This window comes from Lonchura striata, chromosome 7 (genome assembly GCF_050655825.1).
Source record: "Lonchura striata isolate lonStrDom1 chromosome 7, ASM5065582v1, whole genome shotgun sequence".
NCBI classification, from domain to species: Eukaryota; Metazoa; Chordata; class Aves; order Passeriformes; family Estrildidae; genus Lonchura; species Lonchura striata.
The window spans coordinates 38,073,146-38,095,865 of NC_140709.1; the positions used below are offsets into that span (position 1 = coordinate 38,073,146).

Sequence of the window (22,720 nt, forward strand, 5' to 3'; positions counted from 1 at the left end):
CTGGCCTTGGATATGGAGGAAGGAAGGATGCTGGAAATACCATGTAAGAGAATAACAGAGCAGCAGGTGTTGCAGTACTAACTCTTTAGGAAGGGCTGCAATTTCAGGTTAGAGCTGTGTGAGTGTAAATTCACAGCTGTGAGAGAAAGATATTGGAAATACCATGTAAGAGAATCACAGAGCAGCAGGTGTTGCACAACTAACTCTTTGGGAAGGGCTGGAATTTCAGGATAGAGCTGTGTAAGCGTAAATTCACAGCTGTGAGACCCTGAACTGGGGTTTGCCTTGTCCTGCAATGTCTTGGAAGTCTGATATTCTGGGAGATGTGTTTTTCTGTGGACCTTTAAGAGAAGCTGGATCTGGTGTGGTGAGGAAAACTGATGCTCTGGTGGGAACCATAGTGGCTCCACACGACTCATGCATCCTGCTGAACTGTATCTATGAGAAAAAAAGACCGAAAGAACCATGAAGCTTTGTCCCACAAAAATGAGAATTCCTTAACCTTTTCTGAAGGGATGGCTTTCTGGATGTGCTGCTGGGATTACAGTTCTTCTGGTGAAAATGGAAGGAGGGGCTGTTCTGAGTCAGCCCAGCCCACGGAGAAGAGGCCTGGGGGAAATGTATCAGAGCACTGCAGGTGGAGAGAGGGACTTGTCTTGCTGTATTGCTTTTTCCTGGACTCCTATAATTCCTGCTCAGCAGGTTTAGGGAAGGTAGTTTCATTTACTCTGGGTAGTGCAGAAACAACAAAATTCTCAGGAGGTCTAATAACAACTTTTACTTGCCAATGTTGGAACATCCTGACAAAGTAAGGTACGTGGCAAACTTTAACTCATCTAGATCAGCAGGGGACTTACCAAAGTGTTGACTGGAATTTTTTGGTCTGGCTTCCAGAATATTTGGAGAAGAAGACGGTAGAACTGGACACAGCACTTGTTGCAGCCTCACCAGTGCCCAGCACAGCGAGGCTTCCCCTCCCTGCTCTTGCTGGTCACATTAGCTCAGGTGCCCTTGGCCACCTGGGCTCATGCTGGTTTTGCATTTTTCCCACTTAATTGCTTTAAGCCAGCTCTTACTCCAGTCCCCAACACCCTCCTACCCTCTCATAAATCAGTCTGATGGCAAACTGTTTATCCTAATGTTTTAGGTTAAACCCAGCCTTTCCTCTTTCCAGTAGCCTGTGCTCTGAGATTAAAAGTGTAACTTCCTGCAGGAGAGTGCTGAGAGGGGATCCAGGACCAGGCTCGGGCTGTTCTGCACTACCCTGAGACACAGCAGCTGCCAAAAGCCAGGTCACACAGCCAGCTGCACTGAGCTCTGCAGCAAAATTCAACAATCATAACCTCTGAACAGGGCTTTTAGTGACAGGGAATCTATAAATGCCAGAAGAACAGAGCAGTTTAAAAACTTGGTGAGTGAAATTGAGCTGGGATGGTAAAACAGAGCAAGGAAAGGCAGGTTTGCTCAGACAGCATGTCTGTGTTTTCAGACAGCTCAATGTGTTTTCTTGCCACATCAGTGTGGTTTAAACACAACCCTGTGCCTGGAGCAGTGGTTCTGGTGGTTGTGTCAGAGCTGGCAGTAAACAGCCCTGTGGCAGTAATGTGAGGAAGATCAGGAAGCAGCTCAGGATACAGTTATCAAGATATATGTGCTTTTAGGAGGCTTGCTTCTCTTCACAAATTAAACTGGGACTGCAAATTGTGATTTATCGGGGCTTTGGAGAATGTGTGCTGAGGGGATCATGCTGTTTCTGCAATTAGGCTTTAATAAATAATAATAATAATATTGAGGCTTTACTTTTGAGCCAAGAAAAATCTCTCTACCATAGGCTTGTTCTCCATCATCAAGCAAAAGATGAAATAGAATCAAATTCCAGAAAAGATACATAAATTTTTTGTGAAGCAAGTAGAGAGTAAGGAAAATAACACTGAGTTAAGCAAAAGACTGGACAATTTGTGGGTTTGACACTTATTTTCCTATTTTTTAGGCCAACAGAATTGAATTTTCCCAGGAATCTTTTACACAGGACTTCAGATAGATCAGCTCTTTGTGCAAAGCAGTCTTTGTCTGAAAGTAACACAGACATTTTTTTAAAAAAGCCCTAATTATAAGAGAATTTATATTTATTGCAACAAAAGTCGAGTCTCCTTTGGGATGGACTTGGAGTAATGGATGGTTGAGTCTTCTAATTTATCTAAGTCGTGCAGCATTAGAAAAGCAAATTCAACATATTTACACATGAAGATCTGTGGTCATTTTTTAGAGGGCTGACGTGATCATACATCAAAGGGACTTGACCTTTGGAGCTCCCTGCCTATCTATCAGTGGGAACCAATGTCTGCTTCCTTTGGAGACCAGGGAAGGGAATGCAGAATGGAAAGGAAAAGGGAATATAAAAACCCTGGAAAGAAGAACAGATTTTTAAAAATTTTATTTAGAGTTATCAATTCTTTCCCCCCACATGCTTTGATTATAAACTTGATAAAGAGCAATGAGTCAGAGTGCAGAGGAGCAAACATCAATTCTCTTGCTTTTAAATGGAGGTCAGGAACTGAATGCACTCAATGTGTTTGGTTTTAATTCCCTTCATCCCTCTGATAATATAGATTACATTATGCTCCCCATAAACCAGGCTGTTCCCATCCTAGTTTCCAGTTCCTCCCACACTGGCCACCATGAAATGAGGGCTTGGCTGTGAACCCTCAGATAACTGATGCCAGATTTAGATTTCCTTCCTAAGGACTTGACAGAAATGTCATGGGATTTGACAGGAAACAATCCCTTGTTCTGCAAAAGGTGCCATTTCTAACTCATCTTCAGTACATCCCGAGTATTTAGGGCTGCACTAGTTAAAATCTCTGGGAATTTTGTCTTAAACAGGGGCAGAATTGGCACTCAAGGTTCTGTTTTAGCTGTTAGACCAGCAGATCCTAAAGGCAGTAATCCCTAAGGTGTTACCTGTATTTAACATGGGAAAGCTTAGGTAAATGTACATTTTTCTTCCTAAAGGTAAGGTATTAATGTTATTTTTAACTATTGTGAGATGTGATCTCTAGGCACAGTCAGTTTTCAGAACCTTATAAAGCAGCTAAGGGCAATTCCACTGCTGGGCAAGAAAATCCCCCAGGCTGCCTGGGAAAAGCAGAAAGCTTTAAATCAAAACTAAATTATTAGTTTATAAATTAATCACTTAAGAACTGTAGAACATGGAAACGTAAATAAACTTAACAAATGAAGAGTAGTGCTGAATGTTTCTGTAATGTGCTGCTGCTTTACTAGAACTTTACTAGAGCTTGGTACCAGGGCTGTGCTATGTGAAAAATGGATTTGTAGAAAATGTTTAAAATTTGATAGAATACAATTATAATGCATTATAATTAAGAAATAATTAGCTTCTAATAGTTATAAAATAAATTATAACATCTGCATTATCTCACCCTTCACATAAAACTAAAAAAAAAAAAAAAGTTTTTAAAACAGCTCTCAGTTACCCCATCTCTAAATAAAAAAAAAAAAACTAAAAACTTAATCCAACAGGGCTACTGCAGCTGGACTTGCATGAGGCTTGACACCTGTTAGTGCCTCCAGAAACTTGGAGGAGGACAAAAAAAAAGGTCAACAGTAAAAAATTTATTTTTTGGGTGTTTGTTGCAAGGAAGGAGGTGAGAGGAACAGATTCCTTGTGGAAAGGGTGCTTTACTTTTTTTCTTTCACCCCTGTGCAATTTAACTGACCATGGGCAGCTGTTCACTTCCCTCTGCCCCTGCAGTGTGATGTGAGGAATATTTTGATTATTTTTATATGGACTTAGAGAAATATGGATGGATTAACATGCCAGTTCTTAGGTTTCCCTTCCCTGCTCTTGACATACACAGGCAGTGGCTTGCAAAGGGGTGGGAGAAGAGGATTTTGCTCCTTTAATTATTAGGAAAAAATTATTTTAGCTCACTGTAAGGGCTGTCAAGCATTGGAACAGGCTGCCCACTTAAGTGGTAGAGTCACCGTCCCTGCAAGTGCTCAAAAATTTTGTGGATATGGCACTTGGGGACCTAGGTTAGGGGTAGGCTTGGAAGAGCTGGGTTAATGCTTGGACTTGTTGATTTTAGAGGGTTTTTCCAGCCTTCATGAATTCTACTCCAGACATAAGGCACTCACCAGTCTTGAAATCATGACTGAAAAGTTGATTAATAAAATTTCCTTGCTGATCATGCCTGGGTCAAATTCCCTGGAACCCAGGGCAAATATTCCACAGGCAGTTTCCACATCTGCCACACACATTGGAGAATGTATGGACAGCACAAACCCGTTCAGCAGAAGACAAATTGTGCTACTCCTGTGCCATTTATCATTTCAGTTGAGTTCTGTATTCCTTGGAGACTCCTTTTAAAATAGGAGGAATCATAGAAATTAATTTCTCCTCTTGGGCTGAATTATAAAAGCCTGAAGAACAAACAGAGTGTGGCATTTTCTGTTCTGGAGGCACAGCCCCACTTACCATGCCCAGAAATATCATTTCCTCCTCTCTCAGCTTCTCTGTTTTCTTGCGCTGGCTGTGCCCACGCCAGACCTGGATTGTAAACAAAACCCTGATGAGATAAATGGGCCTTGGTACAGCTTCCTTTTCTGAGGCAGACACAGGAAAAAACAAATAGAGGAAGGAAAGGCACAATATAGAGTTGAAACTATTGCTTTTTAACAGGTTGCCATCTGGTATTCTTTTTTTTTTTTTTTTTTTTTAACAAATTCTGAAGTTTATCCCCTCATGCTGCTCTGGGAGGCTTCTAAAAACTGTCACTGCTTCATGAAGTTCAGACATAAGATTTAGGCTGAGCTACTGCTTCATCAGACTGAATTGTCTGAATTATTCACATGCAAGAACTCTTTGTGGAATTTAGCACTGACCTTCCTCTGTCCTTTTTTCTAGATATGGAATGAACTCTTCCCCTGGAGATCACAGAAAAAGGCATGAATTCAGAGATGCACTGAATTCCAAGGGGAGGCCAGAAAGAGCAACTGAGGTTATAAAAATCAGAATGGAAAAACAACGTGTAAGTTAAAGTCATCCTGCATTGCCAGTGCAGGACTGGTTCCATTGATCTTACGTCTAGGGTCCTGTCTCATTTTTTAAAGTGGTTTAAATTATGCATTTCACCTTGCTGGATACCCTAAAAAGGATAATTTCAGAAAGTTTCCCATTGTGTGAGCTGTGTTTCTGTCTACAGCTGCTCTCCTGACCAAGACACTGTCATTTGGCTTTGCAAGAATTGTTGCTACACAAGAAACTCACCTTTTGAATGCAAGTGGCAGCATCATCTGGACTTTTACCTGTCTCTTTCTCCTCTTTTTTACTTTGTCTTTTCTCTTCAAGGTAAATTCTCTTCATGAACGCTGCTCGAGCGCGGCCCTGGCGAGCCCGTTCTGCCACCTGGATCACTTTAATGGCTTCCTCAAGTGTCATGGCCGTGACAGGTTCCTTCAACAGCACAGCCAAAAAAAGGAATCAACAAAGGAAAGTTATGTTTTTTAAATTGCCTGCCTCAGTTAGAAAATGGTATCTTAGGAAACAAAGAGCAGAGACTCCTGTTGATATATGTGGAAAACCTGTTTTGCTGGGAAGTCACAGTGGCTCATGCAGTCCTGCTGAACTTGATCCAACTGAGCAGAAAGACACAGCCATGGGGCTTTGTCCTTCTAAAAGGAGAATTTCTTAGGCTGTGGAATGTTTTCCTTTCCTTTCTGAAGGGAAGGGTTCTGGAGGTGCTGCTGGGATCACAGTTCTTTCAATGAAAATGGAAGGAGGGCTGTTCTGAGTCAGAGGGGAAAAATGGATCAGAACAGAAGGGACTCCCCCTTCCCACTCCTGAGAACCCATGGAAAAGCTGAATTGGTGTTCTTTCTTGATGTTTATCTCCCAACTGGAGGCAGCTCATATTTAATTATTATAGTTATATTGCCTGGCACTTACTTTCAGCAGGGCTTTCTAGGACACATTTATACAGAATAGATTTCCTGAACAGAATCACATAAACCATGTGCAGAGCAGATTCCTGAGATGAGCTCCACTGGTTTTGATTTATCTTGGAGTGCTCCTAACAGCAGTGCCACAGACACTGGAGAGCTCTAGCTGGTTACACAGCAGCCAGGATTTCCTGAGAGGATGAGGTGCAGAAGTGCTGACAGCCCTGCAGCAATCCCAGTGGTGAGTGAGCTAGAAGTGCAGCACAGGACACTGGATTTACACTGGGTGAGGTGATTTTATTGCTGTTTATTGAATCCCCTGGCTCCCTGTAGCAGCCTGGCAAGGGACAGCTGGACCCTGCCAGAGCCTGGTGCTCTGGCTGAGCTGGCTGCTCACTAGACAACCTCATCCCTGATGGATGCCACGCTGGAAAGGGGCAAGAGCAGAACTCTGGGAAGCAAAAAGGCTTCAGGATAAACTGTGCTGAAACAGGATCTCCCCAGAGCAAGGTCAGATGAGCAGAAGAGCAGAGAACTCAAACAGGGGAGCTCTGCAGCTGCCCAGGAAAGCCTCCAGTGGGGAAGCCTGTGCTCTGTCTCTGCAGTCTGCCTGGGGCTGTTCCCATACCTGGGGACTTTCCCTCTGGTATTTTGTGGGATCAACAGGCACAATCACTGCTGGAGAATTCAGGGCAGCAGTGTGACTGAGTGGGCCATCAGCACTGTCTCTTATGGCTACAACATCCATAAATCCAAGTTATCCAGGCATGTAGGCACAGTTGTTTACTTCAGGGGTCAACATGCCTTTCCCGAAAGGTCAAAAGTGTATCAAATCCAGAGCAGTCTTCACTGCAGCACTTGTGTACTTGTCTGTAATCACTTTTGCTCTACCAAAACTCAGTTGTCTGCTCCTCCCAGCAGCTGCAGCTCTGTAGCTGCACAGGGGAAGCTGCACTCACTGTTCCAAGGTCATAAACAAGTGAATGCCAACAGTTGTGCTGACCCAAGTTCTGCCTGCTCCAGTGAGGAATCCTGGGCCAGGACAACTTGGTTTCAGTAGTGATGTCTCAGGTTTTAGCTTTTCTATTTTTCAGATTCTGTGCTGCTTTAGTGTGCACTTCTGAGTTTCCTATTTGGAGATGGTGAGCTCTCTTCACAGAGTAGGGAGACAAAACAATTTCTTCTCTGGCTAGGGACCAAGGACAAATGATCCAAATCTCAGGCCAAGAGCACAAACAACGTGGACTGAAGAGAGAAAAACAAGAAGGATGGGACTTCATAACCTAAAGCTGGAATTGGACAATGAACTCCAATGTGCAAATGGAGCAGAACTTATAAAAGTGAGAGACCCCATGACCAGTTGTCCATTTTGTGACCATTTTGGTTCATTTTGGGAGTGGCCCTGGCTGGGCTCTTGTGCTGCCCAAGGTGGATCCACTGAGGCCTTCTAATAAGTCCCTACTTTATTCATTCTATTAATATTTAACTCCATCTAGTCTCTGTTCTAGGTCAGCCTTCTCAAGGCATTAGGAGGACTAATTACATGATGAGGGTTAGTTAGACAAATAAAGCACTGACTTGGCCATAGTGCTGCTCTCTCTGACACTCACACACAGAAAGCAGAGTAGAATCATTTCAGTCTTACCAAGCCTTGAGATGTGACTGGATATTGTTTGACAGGGAAATCTAGGGTTTCTTTCTGCTTGTGCCTTATCTGTAAACACAATTTTACTTCCTCACTGCTGTAGAAGCATTCTCACATTCAGACACATGTGGCTGTGAACTAAACAAATCAAACACGATATATAGGTATGGGTTCCATTTACCTGTTCCAGCAAACCAGCATTCAGCAAAGTCTCATACAGGTATTTCTCCCTGTCCTGCAGGATTCCCAGGTTTTCTTTAATGAAATACTTTGGGATGGGAATTTCTATGTCTTCCTGGAGGAAGAAAGTCACAAGATGCTTTTTAGGACTGTATTTAAATCACATTACTGATTAATTGAACACCTCTACAATGCAATAAAATAAGGACAGAGGTTGTTGAATTTTTTTTGAGTATTGGGGAATTTGACCTTTGTAACAGCTGCTGTTATTTTTCAATTACTTTAGGCCTAATTCAATAAAAACAAATAAATCAATCCAGTTTGTGAACCATGTGAGCCCAGAAATCTTTCTTCTTATAATGGCTCAATTATATTATCAAATTGCTAAAATATTTGGCTGGGTTGCTAGAAATTTAAACATTATTTTCACCGAGCTGAATACCTTTGGTTGTGTGATCATCCCACTTCTTGTTTTAATCAACATGAAAAATAGATCTGTTCTCTTGCCATTTTTTTTTACCATTATGAGGAACCAAAGCATAATTCTAAAGTTTTTATAGGTATTTTGAGCTGTAGACAAACTGTCTGCCTGTGACTGTAGTGTATCAGACACTTCTTAAAATTAGACATGACCAGAAGTGCCTGTCTTTACTAATTTCTGTAATTAAAAAGATGTAACTGATTTACATTTCTCCCAATTTCATTCCCCATTCCCTCAGCTGCAGAGACATCCCTACCATGACACCACAAGAAAGCTTCTGAGTTGGGCTGTGCTTATCCCTGATGATTTTATCAGTGCAGAGGTCTGGTCTGATAAAGTTTCTAAATATTTGTCTTGCTAAGCTCCCTGTTTGCACCTTCCAACAACCCTTGGTGGTTGATGGAAAAGATCATATGCTGTATTCTGAGTGCAAATCACTCTAGGTGGATTAAAATCTGGAGGTATAAGAAATCAAGGGTTTGTATGGACACCCTCCTGTAGGATGAGAGGATTTTCAGACTGCCAGGGAGCAGAGTCAGTGTAGGAGAATCTCCAATGTCTCACCTGGCCTTTAATTCCAAGTGATTCTGGATTATGACTTTTACTGACTGGAAAAAGGAGATCAAAACCCCAGTGCCAGTGCTGGAAGGGGTGGGGAGCCTGCTTCTCTTCATAATCTCTTTTTTTGGGCCCTGCACTGAAAAGTCAGGATTGGGATGTTTAACCTTGAGTCAAATTTGTGGCTTTTTAGCCACTCCCAGCTCCACATGGGATTTATGGATCCAAATACCTTCACAATTACCCCAGGAAATGGAGCGACTGGATGCTGGAAGGCAACTGCACAAAAACACAAAGTACAGAACTGGAGAAATAGTAAAGTTTGGCCTTGCAGTGACACAGTACAAAATAGGCAATATCATCACATTAGATATAAAGTGTTGTGTCCTCTGCCTTCAATCCTGCAGGATTTTAGCACTGATAATAAAGGGAAAGGAATGACTGGAGATATCCTTTCTGGGCAGATCCTTTGAGAAACAGGAGTTATTTGTCCAGTAATTTTGTTCTGTTACTAAGAATATTTTAATATTTTGTTAAAAAGAACACTCCATAAATCTTTATTCTTATCTAGTATGGAAAATGTTTTCTTTGAAAAAACCTAAAATCTCCTCAGTGATTGATTTCTTTTGTGGTAGGTAGGTATGTTATGCCTTCTTAAAATTAAGGTGTGGTGCAGGAATTTGAATTTATGCTTGTTTTTGAAGAGATGTCAGGCATGACTCCTCAGACTTGCCAACTTTTTGCTGCAGATGGATTTACTGCTGAGTCATGAAAACAGCAGTGCTAAGGATTTCAAAATATGATTTGAAGGATTGTTTTCCCTGGAGATGTACTTACACTCTCAGTTTAAAATGGCTTAAAATAGTGATTAATGTTGACAATAAAGGGCTGGTGGAAATTCCTGGCAAATCCTCTCCTAAATTTGCAGATGTGCAAACAGAAACACGATGCAGATCTCGGAGTGATGCTAGAATGATACCGGGCGATTTATCTCGGAGCTGCCATGCTACAAAAAGCAGGAATTTCATGTGGTTTTAGCAAAGCAGCGGTACCGGAATGTGACAATAGATGGAGCTGTCTGCGAGAGAAGTAACCCTCTTTGCCAGCTCATTTTTTCCTGCGCCTTTTAAAGCACAGCTTCCACACTTGGCCTCATTGTCATATTCACGGTGCTGATTTCACCGTGCCATGAAGGGCAGGCTGCAGTGGACTCCACTTTACTTATCAGTGGCCCATTTTCTATCTCACCCCACATTAAAATCTGGCCAAGTCAAGCTCCTGACACTTAACAGCAAAGCTGTGAAGTTATTACTGACAGAAAGTAGGTCTAGATGGGATATTGGGAAGGAATTCCTCCCTGTGAAGGTGGCAGGCCCTGGCACAGCCCAGAGCAGCTGTGGCTGCCCCTGGATCCCTGGAAGTGTCAAAGGCCAGGATGGATGGGGCTTGGAGCAACCTGGGCTAGTGGAAGGTGTCCCTGCCCATGGCAGGGGGTGTGACTGGATGGGCTTTGAGGTCCTTTCTACCCCAAGCCATTCTGGGATTCTGTGAGTACAAATTCATGTTGTTAATATGGAATCATGGAATAGGTCAAGTTGAAAGAAACCACAAATGGTCATCTGGTCCCACCTCCCTGCTCCCAGGCAAAGACACCCCTCCCTTGCTCAGAAAGGTGAGTGCCATCTGATGCCAGCACTCCTGGCACTGCACAAGCCATTCCACTGTCAAACCCCTCAAAATTATGGTGGTGACACCAGCTGGGGAGCCATCTGTTCCTTTCAATATCGCTGGTTTCAACTGGAAGTATCAGGAGAAAATAATTCGTGCCCCAGATCCCTTACTAAATGTCCCAGAACCCTGAAATCATTTGTGATCACCCTCAGACTGTGTGTTACCCTTTCCCTGCTCTCTGCATGCAAGATCATGTCCATTGGGTGTGAAACATTTGGAAATTTCCTGGTGACCCCAGAGAGGCAGCAAATAAAACACCTACAGACTGGGTTACAAATAAAACAGCTACAGACAAAACCCATCTTTCCCACGAATCAGCTCATAATGGAGGTAGCTCTACCGGGACACGCTGTAGCTCCATCAGGATGCCATCCATGGAGTGACACTCGGAGTTCTCCAGGGCCACCATCTCTTTCTTGATCTCCAGGATGCGGCCCATGACCCCGTCCAGCACCTGCCGAACCGCCGCCCGCTTCTGCTGGTGGATGAGGTGGTCGTGGGCCTCCTCCAGCTTCCGGAAGATTTCCAGGTATTGGATGTAGGCAGTGGCCAACATCTTCATCACTTTCCCACGGTCCTCCTGTGGCTGGAGTAACTCCTCTCTCTCTCTCTGGAGCATGGTGTCCAGCTCTCTCTGGGTGTCTGCCCACATCTTGATGTAAGTGCTGGTTGGAAAGAGGAGAATTTCGTGTCAACCTGACATGAAGGCAGGAGTGAGCACACGGCAACGCCAGGGCTCTGTGGGTGTGGATTACTCACAAAGCAAGCCTGGAAGTGTCAGCCATTACATTTCTAAGGAGGTTTTTAACTACAAACTATTTTGGAAACCATTAGCAGGAGTTTCTGGGTTAGTTTTATTAAAACAAGCTTAAAAGTTTAAAGCTTTTCAGCTTTATTCTAAAAGGCTTGAAGCATCCCTCAAGCGCTTGAAGTTACAAACCCCAACAGTGGCAGGAGTTTTATTCAGCTGTGCTAATTGAGAAGATGGTTTAATTGAAAAGGTATCTCCCTCCAATGCCTTTTAATAGGGGAAGAACTATTTGAGGCTCTGCATTTTTGGGATGAGGACCAATTAATGTTTCCAAAGCTGTTCTGCCTTTCTGAAGTGGTTGCTTGGAGTTAACTGCAGGGTAAGGGTGGGGTTGGTGCCAATGCTGGAGTGAAACTGTAGGCCTAATTCAAATGTGAGGCGAGGAAAATAATTTGATTTATTTCCGTGGTAGTAATTGTTGCACTCCAAGGAATTGCTAAACATCTGGTCTGGTGGCTGTGGGATTATGTGGCATGGGTGCTGTCACCTCAGGCCATCTCTATTTCCATGAGCAATAATGCTGCTCACTTGGTAGTTTTGGTAGGAATAAGTGGAGTTTTGATATGAGCATGGACTGGCTGTCAGTGGCTTTTCATGGGAAAAGCAGATCAGAATGTCCTGGGGGATGAGCCTAAAGGAGGAAGAAACGAGCCATGAGGTTTTTATTCAGAGAAAGGCTCAAACAGCAGGTTTGTCATGGAAAGGCATTAATAACACCTGTGGCAGTGAAGACATTTTTAGGTCCTGTTCTTCTTTGCCAGATGGAGACTCTTGGCAGTTATAAGTGTTAAAAAATTCTACATCTTTGAAAATGCCTCTCTAGGAACAGAACAAGGAAATTCCTTCTGCACTGAGACTTGGTTGTGTTGGGAGAAAACCAGTTCATTCACATTGTCCTGCTGAGGGGAAAACAGTGGCTATGGAAACAGGGACAGCTGACTTGCTCCTTAATCCTAGGAATGAAAGCCTCAATGGTGCAATCTAGACCCATCCTTGCTGAACCAAGTTGCTGTTCCTAGAGCTCCTCAAAGAGGGATGAGAACAGCAAAAGGCCCTGCCTTTGTTAGATGAGCTTTGAGAGCAGACCTTGTATTGAGGGAGTGTTGGTTTATTTATCCTGACCAGAAAGCTGGACAGATGTTAGCATTGTTTGTGCATGACAATAAATGTTGGAGCTCTGTGAGCTGATCTTATCATTCCCAGTCCTGGAGGTCAGAGTGACCCAAGGCTTGTGCTGCGAGAGGGACGTGTGGGATGGGACAGGACAAACTCCAGCCCTTGAGTGCCCCGAACGTGGGGTGCCCTGCATGCCCTGGGTGGTGATAGGGCTGAGAGATTCCCCCCAGCAGTCAGCACAAACAGCAACAAACCCAAACCCTGCTATTGAATTTGCACCATTAACGTTTTAAAGGGCGTATTATACTCTTCAGCTGACCTGGCTTTCTGCAGGATGCAGCTGGCCTTGCTTTTCCTCATGCTTCTGCAGCCCACCCAGGTCTTTCCCCTTCTCTTTTTTTCCTACTTCATTTACATCCCATTGCACCACCCGTATCAGTCAATTGCAGCAATTAACCCAGGTGCAGGAGAATAAACAGAATAAACCCGGCAGAGGGGAGAAGATGGGGACAAGCAAGGCCAGCACGAGCTGGAGCCAGGACACGGAAGGATGTGAGGCACATGGGTTTTCCAGCGCAGGAGGAAACGGCGCGGTGCCGTGCGTACTTCGTGTGATTTCTCACGGAAAGTGGAGAGGTTGTCAACCTTTGAGGAAGCCCAGCCCTGTGGGGTGTCCCCACAGCCATCCTGCTGATTTATGAGCCGTGGGGTTGCTGGGGCTGGGGCCTTTCCAGTGCAGGTTACTGCACGGAGACGCCGCGCTGAGAAGCGACCGATGTACAATAATCTCCCTCTCTGCCTCCTCTGACTGAGGAATGTCAAGTGGTTCCTCCTGCTGAGCCAGCTAATATCCAGTTTCTTTTTATATTGGGAACGGCTCGTGGAGGGAGGAGAGGAGGGGGCTGGAGCGCTGCAGCCCTTCGGAGGACGTTACCATGAGGCACTGCAGATAGGACATAATTGCTTCCATAAAGCATTAGTTTATCAGATAAGCACTGGGATGATTGCAGGCACAGTTGCTGCAGGTCAGATGTTAAGACTATGGATATTATGGGATGATTGTGGCTTTTGCAACAGCAGCGTTCCGGGTACATGAGGGCAAGAGAAAGGACACTGGAAAACGGAAGTGCTGAAGGAGAAGGTGAATGTGATAAATTTGTAGCTGACAGCCCTAGTACCTGCTGTGTTCAGGGTCACTGACACCTTGGGGACCTGACCCCCCAAGTTTCTTAGGTATGGGATGGGGACATCAGACACTGGGTAACAGGACAGGGCAAGCAGAAATCTGATTTGAGTGTTGCACTGCTTCACCCTGATTAAAAACTAGAGGGTACACATCCCCAAAATGGGATTAAAATGGTTACTCCAGGTTTTACTGGTGCCCAAATGAGAGACCTTCTGGACTAGTTTGAAGGATGAGCTGTGCCTGGTGTTTAGAGCTCCTTTTTGGGGACTTGGCAGAGCTGCTGTGAAGTAGAAGAGCCCTTCAGCTTTAGAGACAAACGTGCTCAGGGGTAGTCAGGAGGAGTAACTTCAAGGTTAGGCTTTAAAAGCAAAGGAGAGCACTGCCTGTGAATCAGACACCGTGTGATCTCTAAGTCCCTATTGGAATTTTTGCCTATTTGCTCAGTGTCCTTTTGCATTAAGTTGTGAACTCCCTCAAAATTGCTTCCACACGCTGCAGGGGGAGGACAGTGTAGCCTTGAATGCACTGGGTTTGTATTTACTGTTACTAGTCCACCTTGTAGGCTCTGTTCTGCTCTGGGCTGTATCTGTGCCCAAAGATATTCCACCAGATTTAGGCTGGATTAGAGCATCTAACTCACCTATTAGTGCAGGTAATGAGCCTAACTTTCTTATTCAAGGCTTAATAAAATCAAATCCTGGGAAAGAAAGCTGTCTCTTGATCTCTCTGTGCATATAGCACTGTAAGTAATGCTACAAATTGTCATAGCAACTCCCAAATAGGGGTGTTATGGGGAAAATAAGCAATGCTGTAATGGGATGAGGAAGAAGCACATCAAGTGACTGAACTCCAGAGTCCCCAGAGTGATTTCTGGCAGCTCACAGCTTGGAGGGAAGGTCAGAGCTTTAACTCCTCGCTGACATCCTTTCTCTTCACTCCCACAAAGTAGAAACAGAGACTATGGGCTTAAGAATTTGTTTTGCCCATAGCCTGATTGCCAGTTCAAATCTCACTTTTATTGCTCAAAATAAAGCCTGCTCTCCTTACTTAGAGTGAAGCTTAACAACATAGGGTTTTTTCCTGCTGAGGTTATAAAGAGATGTTTAAAATCCTGCCAAATTGTTCATGCCTTGTTTTAGTATTGTAGGGCCCTCCAACTCTGCATGTTTGCTTGACCCATCTCTGCTAACACTGGGAAAAGCTTGTTGGTTTTGGGTCCAGCTGAGGTGAGCCTGCTTACTGGTGTTGGACTGGTTTTAAGGCTGAAGCATGCCCTTCTTGGAAGGGTTTGTGCTGAGCATGCAAACTGTCCCTCAGGCCACTCCTGAGCCAGGAGAAGAATCTGGCATCAGTGGGGTCACCTTTGTGTGGCTTTTCTTCTTCCCCCCAGAGCGTCTCTGTGTTTTACTCACTGCCAAAGGGAACATTATTCCTATTATTCCAGGACATGGCACAGTTTGTCTCTGGATTTGTGCATGGGCTGAACCCTGGCTTCTTTGATGCCTGGTTTTTCTGGGCTGCCCTCAGGAATATCTCCTGCTTTCCCATGTTAAAGCTGCAGTAGTGCAGTGCTGCCTGGGTCTTCCTGGTTTATCCTGATGGATGGAAGGAGGTGGAAGGGAAAACATTTGAGTCTGACTCCAGCTTTCCTCACCTCATTTGGAAACTCCTGTGTGATTAAACCAGTGCTAAATCGTGTGTGTTAAAACCCTGTTGAAGGAACCTCTGCTGCCACTGCAAACCCGCCTTGTGTTTCTTTCTCAGAAATGAGGCCGGGTTGTGCTGGAGGCTGGAGAAAGTGCCCCAGGGTTTGAGACACCAAGGGGATGTGGAGCAGGGCTCAAGGAGCCTGGCACAGGACACACAGGCAGCTGTGACGGAGCAGAGGGGACCGAGATGCAGGGCTGGTGACAAGAAGTGCACGCAGGGGCCACTGCTCGGGGTCCCCTAGCCACACTGGGAGCCTGACAGGTCAGGCATTATGCTAAGCCCTGGGCAAACACGGGGGAGGGAAACCCTGCCCTGCAGCCTCTGGAAAATAAAGAAACAAGAGACAAAGGTTGGGAGGGGAAAGTGAGGCCCTGAGAGGAAAAAAGGGTTTTTAATGCTGCTTTTGCTTTTTTTTTTTTTTTCCCTCTTTCTAAAAATCACCAGGTTTAGGATGACTGCTGGCTGATTCAGGTCAGCAGTTACCTGTTCCCTCATAGGTGTTGTGTGGTGATTACATTACAGGAGTAGCCCCCCCTTTTCTCTTTTATCCTATTACATGCAAACATTTTTTGTGTTGGAGAGCCCTTACTACACAACCTGTCTGAATTCAACAAGTGTTTAGACAATGCTTTCAGACACAGGGTGGGGTTCTTGGGATGTCCTATGCAGGGCCAGCAGTTGGATCGATGACCCTGGTGGGTTCCTTCCAACTCAGCACTGATTCTCTGAACTGAATTGACTGAAACGTTGTCAGAATTAATTGCTGATTTCAAAGCCTTTAGCCTGCAGTCTGGAGCAGTTCAGGCTCATGAGCCTGTTTAAGCCTGCCCTGCTTCTAAAATAAGATTAGTCTCACAATTATGCCAAACTTGTCAGCTGGTGGTGAATGTGACTCTGCCAGATGACTTTTTAAGCAGGCTTGCTCCAGCCACGATGTTCTGCAGAGTTGGAAGCATTTGGGGGAAAATAAAGGATAAACCTCAGTAGGGTTTGGTTGTGACAAGAGAAGAAAACACACAGCCTGCTGGCATTGTTAATGTGAACAGCTCTGTGCTTCTGTCATCTCCAATTTCAGTCCTGGGTACTATGACAGAAAGTGAAGGGGGGAATAAAAGATTTGTATGGCAGAAATGTAATGGGAAACCACAGGGAAGGTGAGGAAGCAGCTTCATGGAGCAGCAGCAGCAGCAACACACCGCAGCAGGTCTCAAGCACCTGCTCCAGCCAAACTCACAAGGCTGGCAGGAAAAAGAAGTGTTTTCTTCTAGTTTTCTGATAAAACCCCATTTTCCTAAAAGGCAAAGCAATTAAGGTGTGGGAAAAGCTATTTTGAGCTGTCAAATGCTCCGGAGGTTGCCCTCCTGTCCCTCAGGCTGCAGCTCCTGCCTGGGCCGTGCCCTGGGCTGATCCCACAATGTGGGCAGCAGGAAAGGGGGAATTCTTCCCCTCTGTCCTGCTCAGATGAGACTCCCACCTGCAGAGCGGCCCCAGCCCTGGGGCACAGCACAGCAAGGACCTGGAGCTGCTGGAGAGTCCAGAGGAGGCACCAGGATGAGCAGAGGGATGGGGCAGCTCCATCCCTCTGATCATCTTGGTGAAAGGCTGGAAGAATTGGGAATGCTGGAGAAGAGAAGCTTTGGGGTGACCTAACTGTGGCTTTCCAGTACCTGAAAGGAACCTGCAAGATGAATTGAGAAAAGATTACTGACAAGGTCCTGGAGTGCCAGGACAAGGGGGAATGTCTTCCCACTGCCAGAGGGTAGGGATGGATGGAATATTGGGAAGGAGTTATTCCCTATGTGATGATGAGGCCCTGACACAGGGTGCCCAGAGAAGCTGTGTCTGCCCCTGGATCCCTGGAAGTGTCCAAGGCCAGGTTGGACAGGGCTTGGAGCAGCCTGGGACAGTGGGAGGTGTCCCTGCCCATGGAAGATGAGCTTTAAGGTCCCTTCCCCACCCAAATTATTCTGTGTTATATGAACAGCAGCCTCCTCTCTCCTTTGCAAGCAGACTTTTTCCTTGCAAGCAGTATTTGCCTATAACACACTTCACTGCTTCTGAAAACAAAGTTTATTTCAGCTTTAACCATCCTATGCCATATTTTTCTTTTTACCCCTCTCTTCCTTAGGACAGGAAAGGGCAATTACCCATCAAGCTGCCTACAATTCCATGCATAAAGGGCTGTGTCTGGGCGCTGCTCTACCCAAGCTAGGAGCAGGAGGCTTTAGGCTCAAAGCTGACACCACCTACTCAGTTTCTTGAAGACTGGGGCCTTTTCTTTATTTTCCAGCACAAGTGCTGCTGGGATATTTCCACTGACAATGCTTTTCCCCAGAGGAGACACTGAACGAGTAATACACAAGATCTTTCCCTACCTGCTCATTAAGGATGAAGGGAGGCACAGGAGGGAGCTGCAGCTTTGAGTCTTAGCTGTGATCAATTTGATCCTGTCTCTGATTTCCTGCTTTAACATAAGCAAGATGATGTGCTAATGCTCACCAGGGGTGGAAAGAGGGGCAAAGATGAATCTGTGACTGCTTGGGAGATGTATGAGAGAGAACATGCAAAGAATGCCCAGGAGGAAGCTAATAATTGTGGCGTTTGGTTGGAATTTGAAGAATATGGCCTGGGGCCAGACGCTGAATGAGGGGATAAAAAGAAATATTCAACAACGGGCCAATGGCTGAATGAGGCTGGGGCCCCGTGGGAAGAGAATAGGATGTGATCGCAGCATCAGAAACTGCATCGTAATGCAGCCACAGAACATGAGGAGGGAGAGGGGAGGGGATTAGAAGTTGCACTGACATTTTTTCACATTTGGGTGTTGCAACCTTAATTTTCTTCAGCTGAGCCTTTGGGATGTGATATAAAACAGAGAGCTCTGCTTTGGTTGTTTCTGTTGGAAGCAGGAAGGGAAATGCTCAGGATCTTGTCTTAGATCAATATTTGACCAGTGAATTAATATAAATTCTATTTGTGACACGAGATTAAATTTTAAAGCGCTTTGATTGTTTAAAGCTCCTTGGTGGCAGTGGCAAATGTCTTGTAGCTGATTAAAACCTGGCAGGAGTGGTAGCAGTGCCAAGACTTGGCTTTGAACGTGTCTGGACTAGGGCTGCCAGAGGCAAGGTAAGAAATCACTGGTCAGGATCCCCCGGGTCAAGGAGAGGGTAAACAAATCCATAAAAGAGGAGGAAACAGCAGGAAAACATAAATACAGCAGCATCTCTATGAATCTCCAGTGTCTGGAACAGAAGGTACATCTGCATGCAAATGCTGGGGCTGAGTGCTTTGGGAAGTGAGATACCCCAGCACTTTTTAATCACCCTACACTTAATGGCTCTGTTCCCTCCCGAGGGCTGAGACTGTCCCTAGAAAATACCAGGCATGTCTGGACATGCTGACTTCTCCCTTGGCTGGCTGCTGGACTTAGTGACCCTAAGAGAGAACATTGCTGCGCTCTGAGCATCCTCTCTGCCCTGCCACAGAGCTTCCTCTGAGGCAGTGGAATTAAATCTTCTGCTTTAGCCCACACCTCCTAGAATCACAGGACCTGGAGGATGGTGAACATGCCTCAGAACCCAAGGGTTAGCTCCAGGAAAGCGGTGTAACATTTCTATTTCTGAGGAGCCAAAGTTCTTTCTCATAACCCTCTTTCATTATTGTCTCTTTGCCTCACTGCCTTCAGGTAAGGCAGGTTGTTATAAGTCATTTTTGTCACATGGCATTTAAAATACCTTGGATACGGCCTCAAGTTGCACCAGGGAAGGTTTATAAAGTAACAGAATCATGGAATGGTTTGGGTTGGAAGGGAGCTTAAAGAACATCCCACCCCCTGCCATGGGCAGGGACACCTTCCACTAGCCCAGGCTGCTCCAAGCCCTGTCCAACCTGGCCTTGGACACTTCCAGGGATCCAGGGGCAGCCACAGCTGCTCTGGGCAACCTGTGCCAGGGCCTTGCCACCCTCCCAGGGCAGAATTTCTCCTCAACATCTCCAATCTTTACCTGCCCTCCTGCTAAAGGCCATTCCCCTTTGTTCTATTACTTCATCCCTGTGTGAAATGTCCCTCTCTGGCCTTCTTGTCAACCCTGTTTAGCTACTGGGAGGACACACGATGGATATTAGCAAAAATTTCTCCATGGAAAGAAGAAGGTGGTAGAGTGCCCATTCCTGAACGGATTTAAAAGCCATTTGGATGTGACACCTGGGGACTTTGGTTAGTGGTGGCCTTGGCAGAGTTGGGTAAAGGGTTGGACTTGATGATCTCAGAGGCTTTTCCAACCTAAACAACTCTGATTTATGGTACACAGCCAGCATAACTCACTACCACCAACCACATTACCAGCAGCCTTTGAACCCAAGTCTGGCTTGTGTTTAGGAAGAGCTGTAAATCCTGTCCTGTGCATAGCTACAATGTCATTACAGCAACCTGAGCCAAGGAGCTTCAACACCAAATTGAGAGTCCCTCAGCAGCACCTTGCTCAGAAACAGGAGTGGATGTGTGGATGTGTGTTTTTGTCATGTGGTGTAGGCATGTGTTTATATGGATTTGTTGTTCAGTGCTGGCAATGCCAAAGGAAATGCTAAAAAGCCCTGTCTCTGTTAAAAGTAAACTGAGCCAAACCAATTGGAGCACAAATATTTTCCCAGCTATGCTCATCTTAACTCCTTTGGTGTTAATCTGGCTCAAATAACTGCAGCCATGATTCAGAGATTGGGTAGAAATGACAGATTCTGAGATAACTCTGAAGAGGTCAAATACTACTTTGTGGGGTTTTTTCTTTCTTCCTTTATCTCTCTCTTTTTTTTTTTTTTTTTCTTTTAAAGAGCACAATTCAGATAACTCTCCACTACCTTGTGAACTTCACTGAACTGATTCCATGAAGAGTGTTAGGCATGATTTATATAAGCCCTGCCTTGGATCCACCATGGATCTATCTAACCAAGCTGAGCTTGGAGGCTGAGCTGGGTCTGTCCTTGGCCACAGACCCCAGACAGTCTCTGCCCTGCCCTTGGGGATGTTGTTCTTCATTCCTCTCACCTTCCTCTCCTGAACCAAGGAGCTGCCTGGCTGGTAAGGAGTAGAGTTTTCACTGGTATCTGGCTGGGGCCGCCCATGTGTGGAGGCAGGAGAGGAGAAAAGAAGGCTAGAGAAAACAATCTCAGGGGAAACCTTATTGCTCTCTGCAGCTGCCTCAAAGGGGGTTGTGGTCAGCTGGGGCTCAGCCTCTTTTCAAAGGCAACAAACACTAGGATAAGAGGAAACGGCCTCAAGTTAAGCCAAGATGGCTTAGATTGGTTATTAGGAAAACATTTTTCACTGAAAAGAGTAATTAAGCATTGGAACAGGCTGCTGAAGGGAACAGTGGAGTCACCATCCCTGGAAGCAGATAGGGCATTTAATGATATTTCAGCTGAAGGTTAGACTAGGTGATTTTGCAGGTTTTGTCCAACCTTAATAGCTCTATGATACCCAAGGTGTTGGTGACAAGAAGGGCTGCTCTGGTTCTGAATTTGGAAGGATGTTTTAGAATCTGAGGGAGTTTTATCTGGCAAAAAACTGTGAGTTTGGAAATGGGCAAAAGAAGCAGTGGGCTTTGAGTACCACTGATGCAAGAGGAGGGAGACCATGGGGAAGATGAAATTATTTCCAGCACAGGTGCCAGGAAAGGCTTTGCTCACAACCTGCTGGGACAGCAGTTTGGATATGGTCAGGTTTGAGCGTGAAGGAAAGGATCAGAAGGAGGCAGCAAAACCACCCCGAGGTGTTTTCTCAATTTTTTTTTCTAATGCGCTATTATTTATTGAACTTGAATAAGCCATGCCCAGCTTGGAACTGGGGAAAAAGAGCCTCCACAAACTGGGCTGGGCTGCTGGAGCTGGAAGCAGCAAGCAGCACTGAGGGATAATATTATGGAAGATGCTCACAATTTAGCTCCCAGCACTGTAACAGCAGCAATAATAATAATAGTAATAATAGTAATAATAGTAATAATAATAATAATAATAATAATAATAATAATAATAGCTGGGCTTGGAGTCATGTTTCTGGGGGAGTGAGCACAGCTCCTTGCAGGCGCTTTGATTCAATGCTGTCATTGCTGTCTGTTTTTTGCAAAAGAACTTGTAAAGTTTTGCACTGTGCTAAAATTACTGGGGGGAAACACGACACTACGTGGGCTGTAAGAGCAAGGAACCTTTCGCATAAAGCGTCTGAGTGAATAACATTAATATTTGCCTGGTTTTCCTGAGGCGACGTGGTCGCTTTGCGGGGTGCGCCCGCCTCCCCCCGGGCTGCGCCTGCCCGGTCTGAGGGGATTTTCGCGGAGCCTGGGCTCTAAGAGAGAGGAGCCTTTTGCGCAGAGGGTCTGAGGGAATAATAATAATAATAATAATAATAATAATAATAATAATAATAACAATAATAATAATAATATTTGCACGGTTCTCCTGAGAGGACGCGGTGGCTTTGTGGGGGTGCACCCGCCCGCCGCGCCCCGCGCTGGGTCTCCCCCTCTGAGGGGCGCCGCTCCCCGGGCTACTCACGCCTGGGACATGCTGGGCACCGGGAGCCGCTCCGGCACCGAGCCCGACACCGGCACCGACATCGACACCAACACGGGTACGTCCCTGGAGCCCCGCCGGGCCGACAGGGCCGCGGGCCCGGCCCGAGCGTTGCCGTGGACACGGCCCGGGGGCCGAGCCCTGCCCGCGGCTTCTCCTCCGAGCGAGGGCAGCGCTTTCCGCCTTCTTTTCTGCCCGCAGCATCACGGGTGGTTTGTGCTGCATGGGGACTCAGAGCCCGTCCAGTGTCGCCCTGCCGTGGCAGGGACACCTTCCGCTGTCCCAGGCTGGCCTTGGGCACTGCCAGGGATCACGGCTGCTCTGTGCCAAAGCCTGCCCAACCTCACAGGCAAGGATTATTTTCTGTGTATCTGATCTAAATATCTCCTTTTTCACTTTAAAACAGTCCCATGTTGCTATCTCACCGCCCACCCCTTTAGTTTTGTTTTTTTGCCCCAAGTTTCCTTCCCAGCCCCTATTATTTTCACTCCCCACATTAGTTTCCTTCCCCCCCCTTTCTTTGCCTCTCTTTATTTTCCTTTTTTCTTCCTTTCTTACATCTTCCTTCCCCCCCTTCTCACCTTTTCCTTTATTTTCCTTCCCCCCCTTCATGTATTTTTTGTTCTCTCCCCTTTCCTATATTTCCCTTTTCCCCCTTTGCTCCCCTTTCCTATATGTTCCTATCCCTTTCCTACACTTTCCCCTATTTTCTTCCTCTTTCCTGTATTTTTTTCTTTCATCATTTTTTTTACTTTCTCTCCTCCCTGTTATTTC

The 22,720-nt window shown here is 45.6% G+C and overlaps 1 protein-coding gene across 2 annotated transcripts in view; it reads right to left on the minus strand.

Moving 5' to 3' along the window:
- The window catches only part of DRC11 (dynein regulatory complex subunit 11), a 99,695-nt gene extending 77,607 nt beyond the window's left edge, over positions 1 to 22,088 (minus strand). For both annotated transcript variants that reach the window (XM_085585543.1, XM_085585542.1), the window contains exons 1-5: positions 21,929 to 22,088; positions 10,897 to 11,221; positions 7,788 to 7,901; positions 5,291 to 5,476; positions 4,499 to 4,570 (exon numbers count right to left, since the gene is read on the minus strand). In XM_085585543.1, the coding sequence (XP_085441669.1) occupies positions 4,499 to 4,570; positions 5,291 to 5,476; positions 7,788 to 7,901; positions 10,897 to 11,221; positions 21,929 to 21,990 (759 nt within the window). In that variant the 5' untranslated portion in view covers positions 21,991 to 22,088. The remainder of the gene's footprint in view (positions 1 to 4,498; positions 4,571 to 5,290; positions 5,477 to 7,787; positions 7,902 to 10,896; positions 11,222 to 21,928) is intronic.
- Between the last annotated feature and the right edge of the window lie 632 nt (positions 22,089 to 22,720).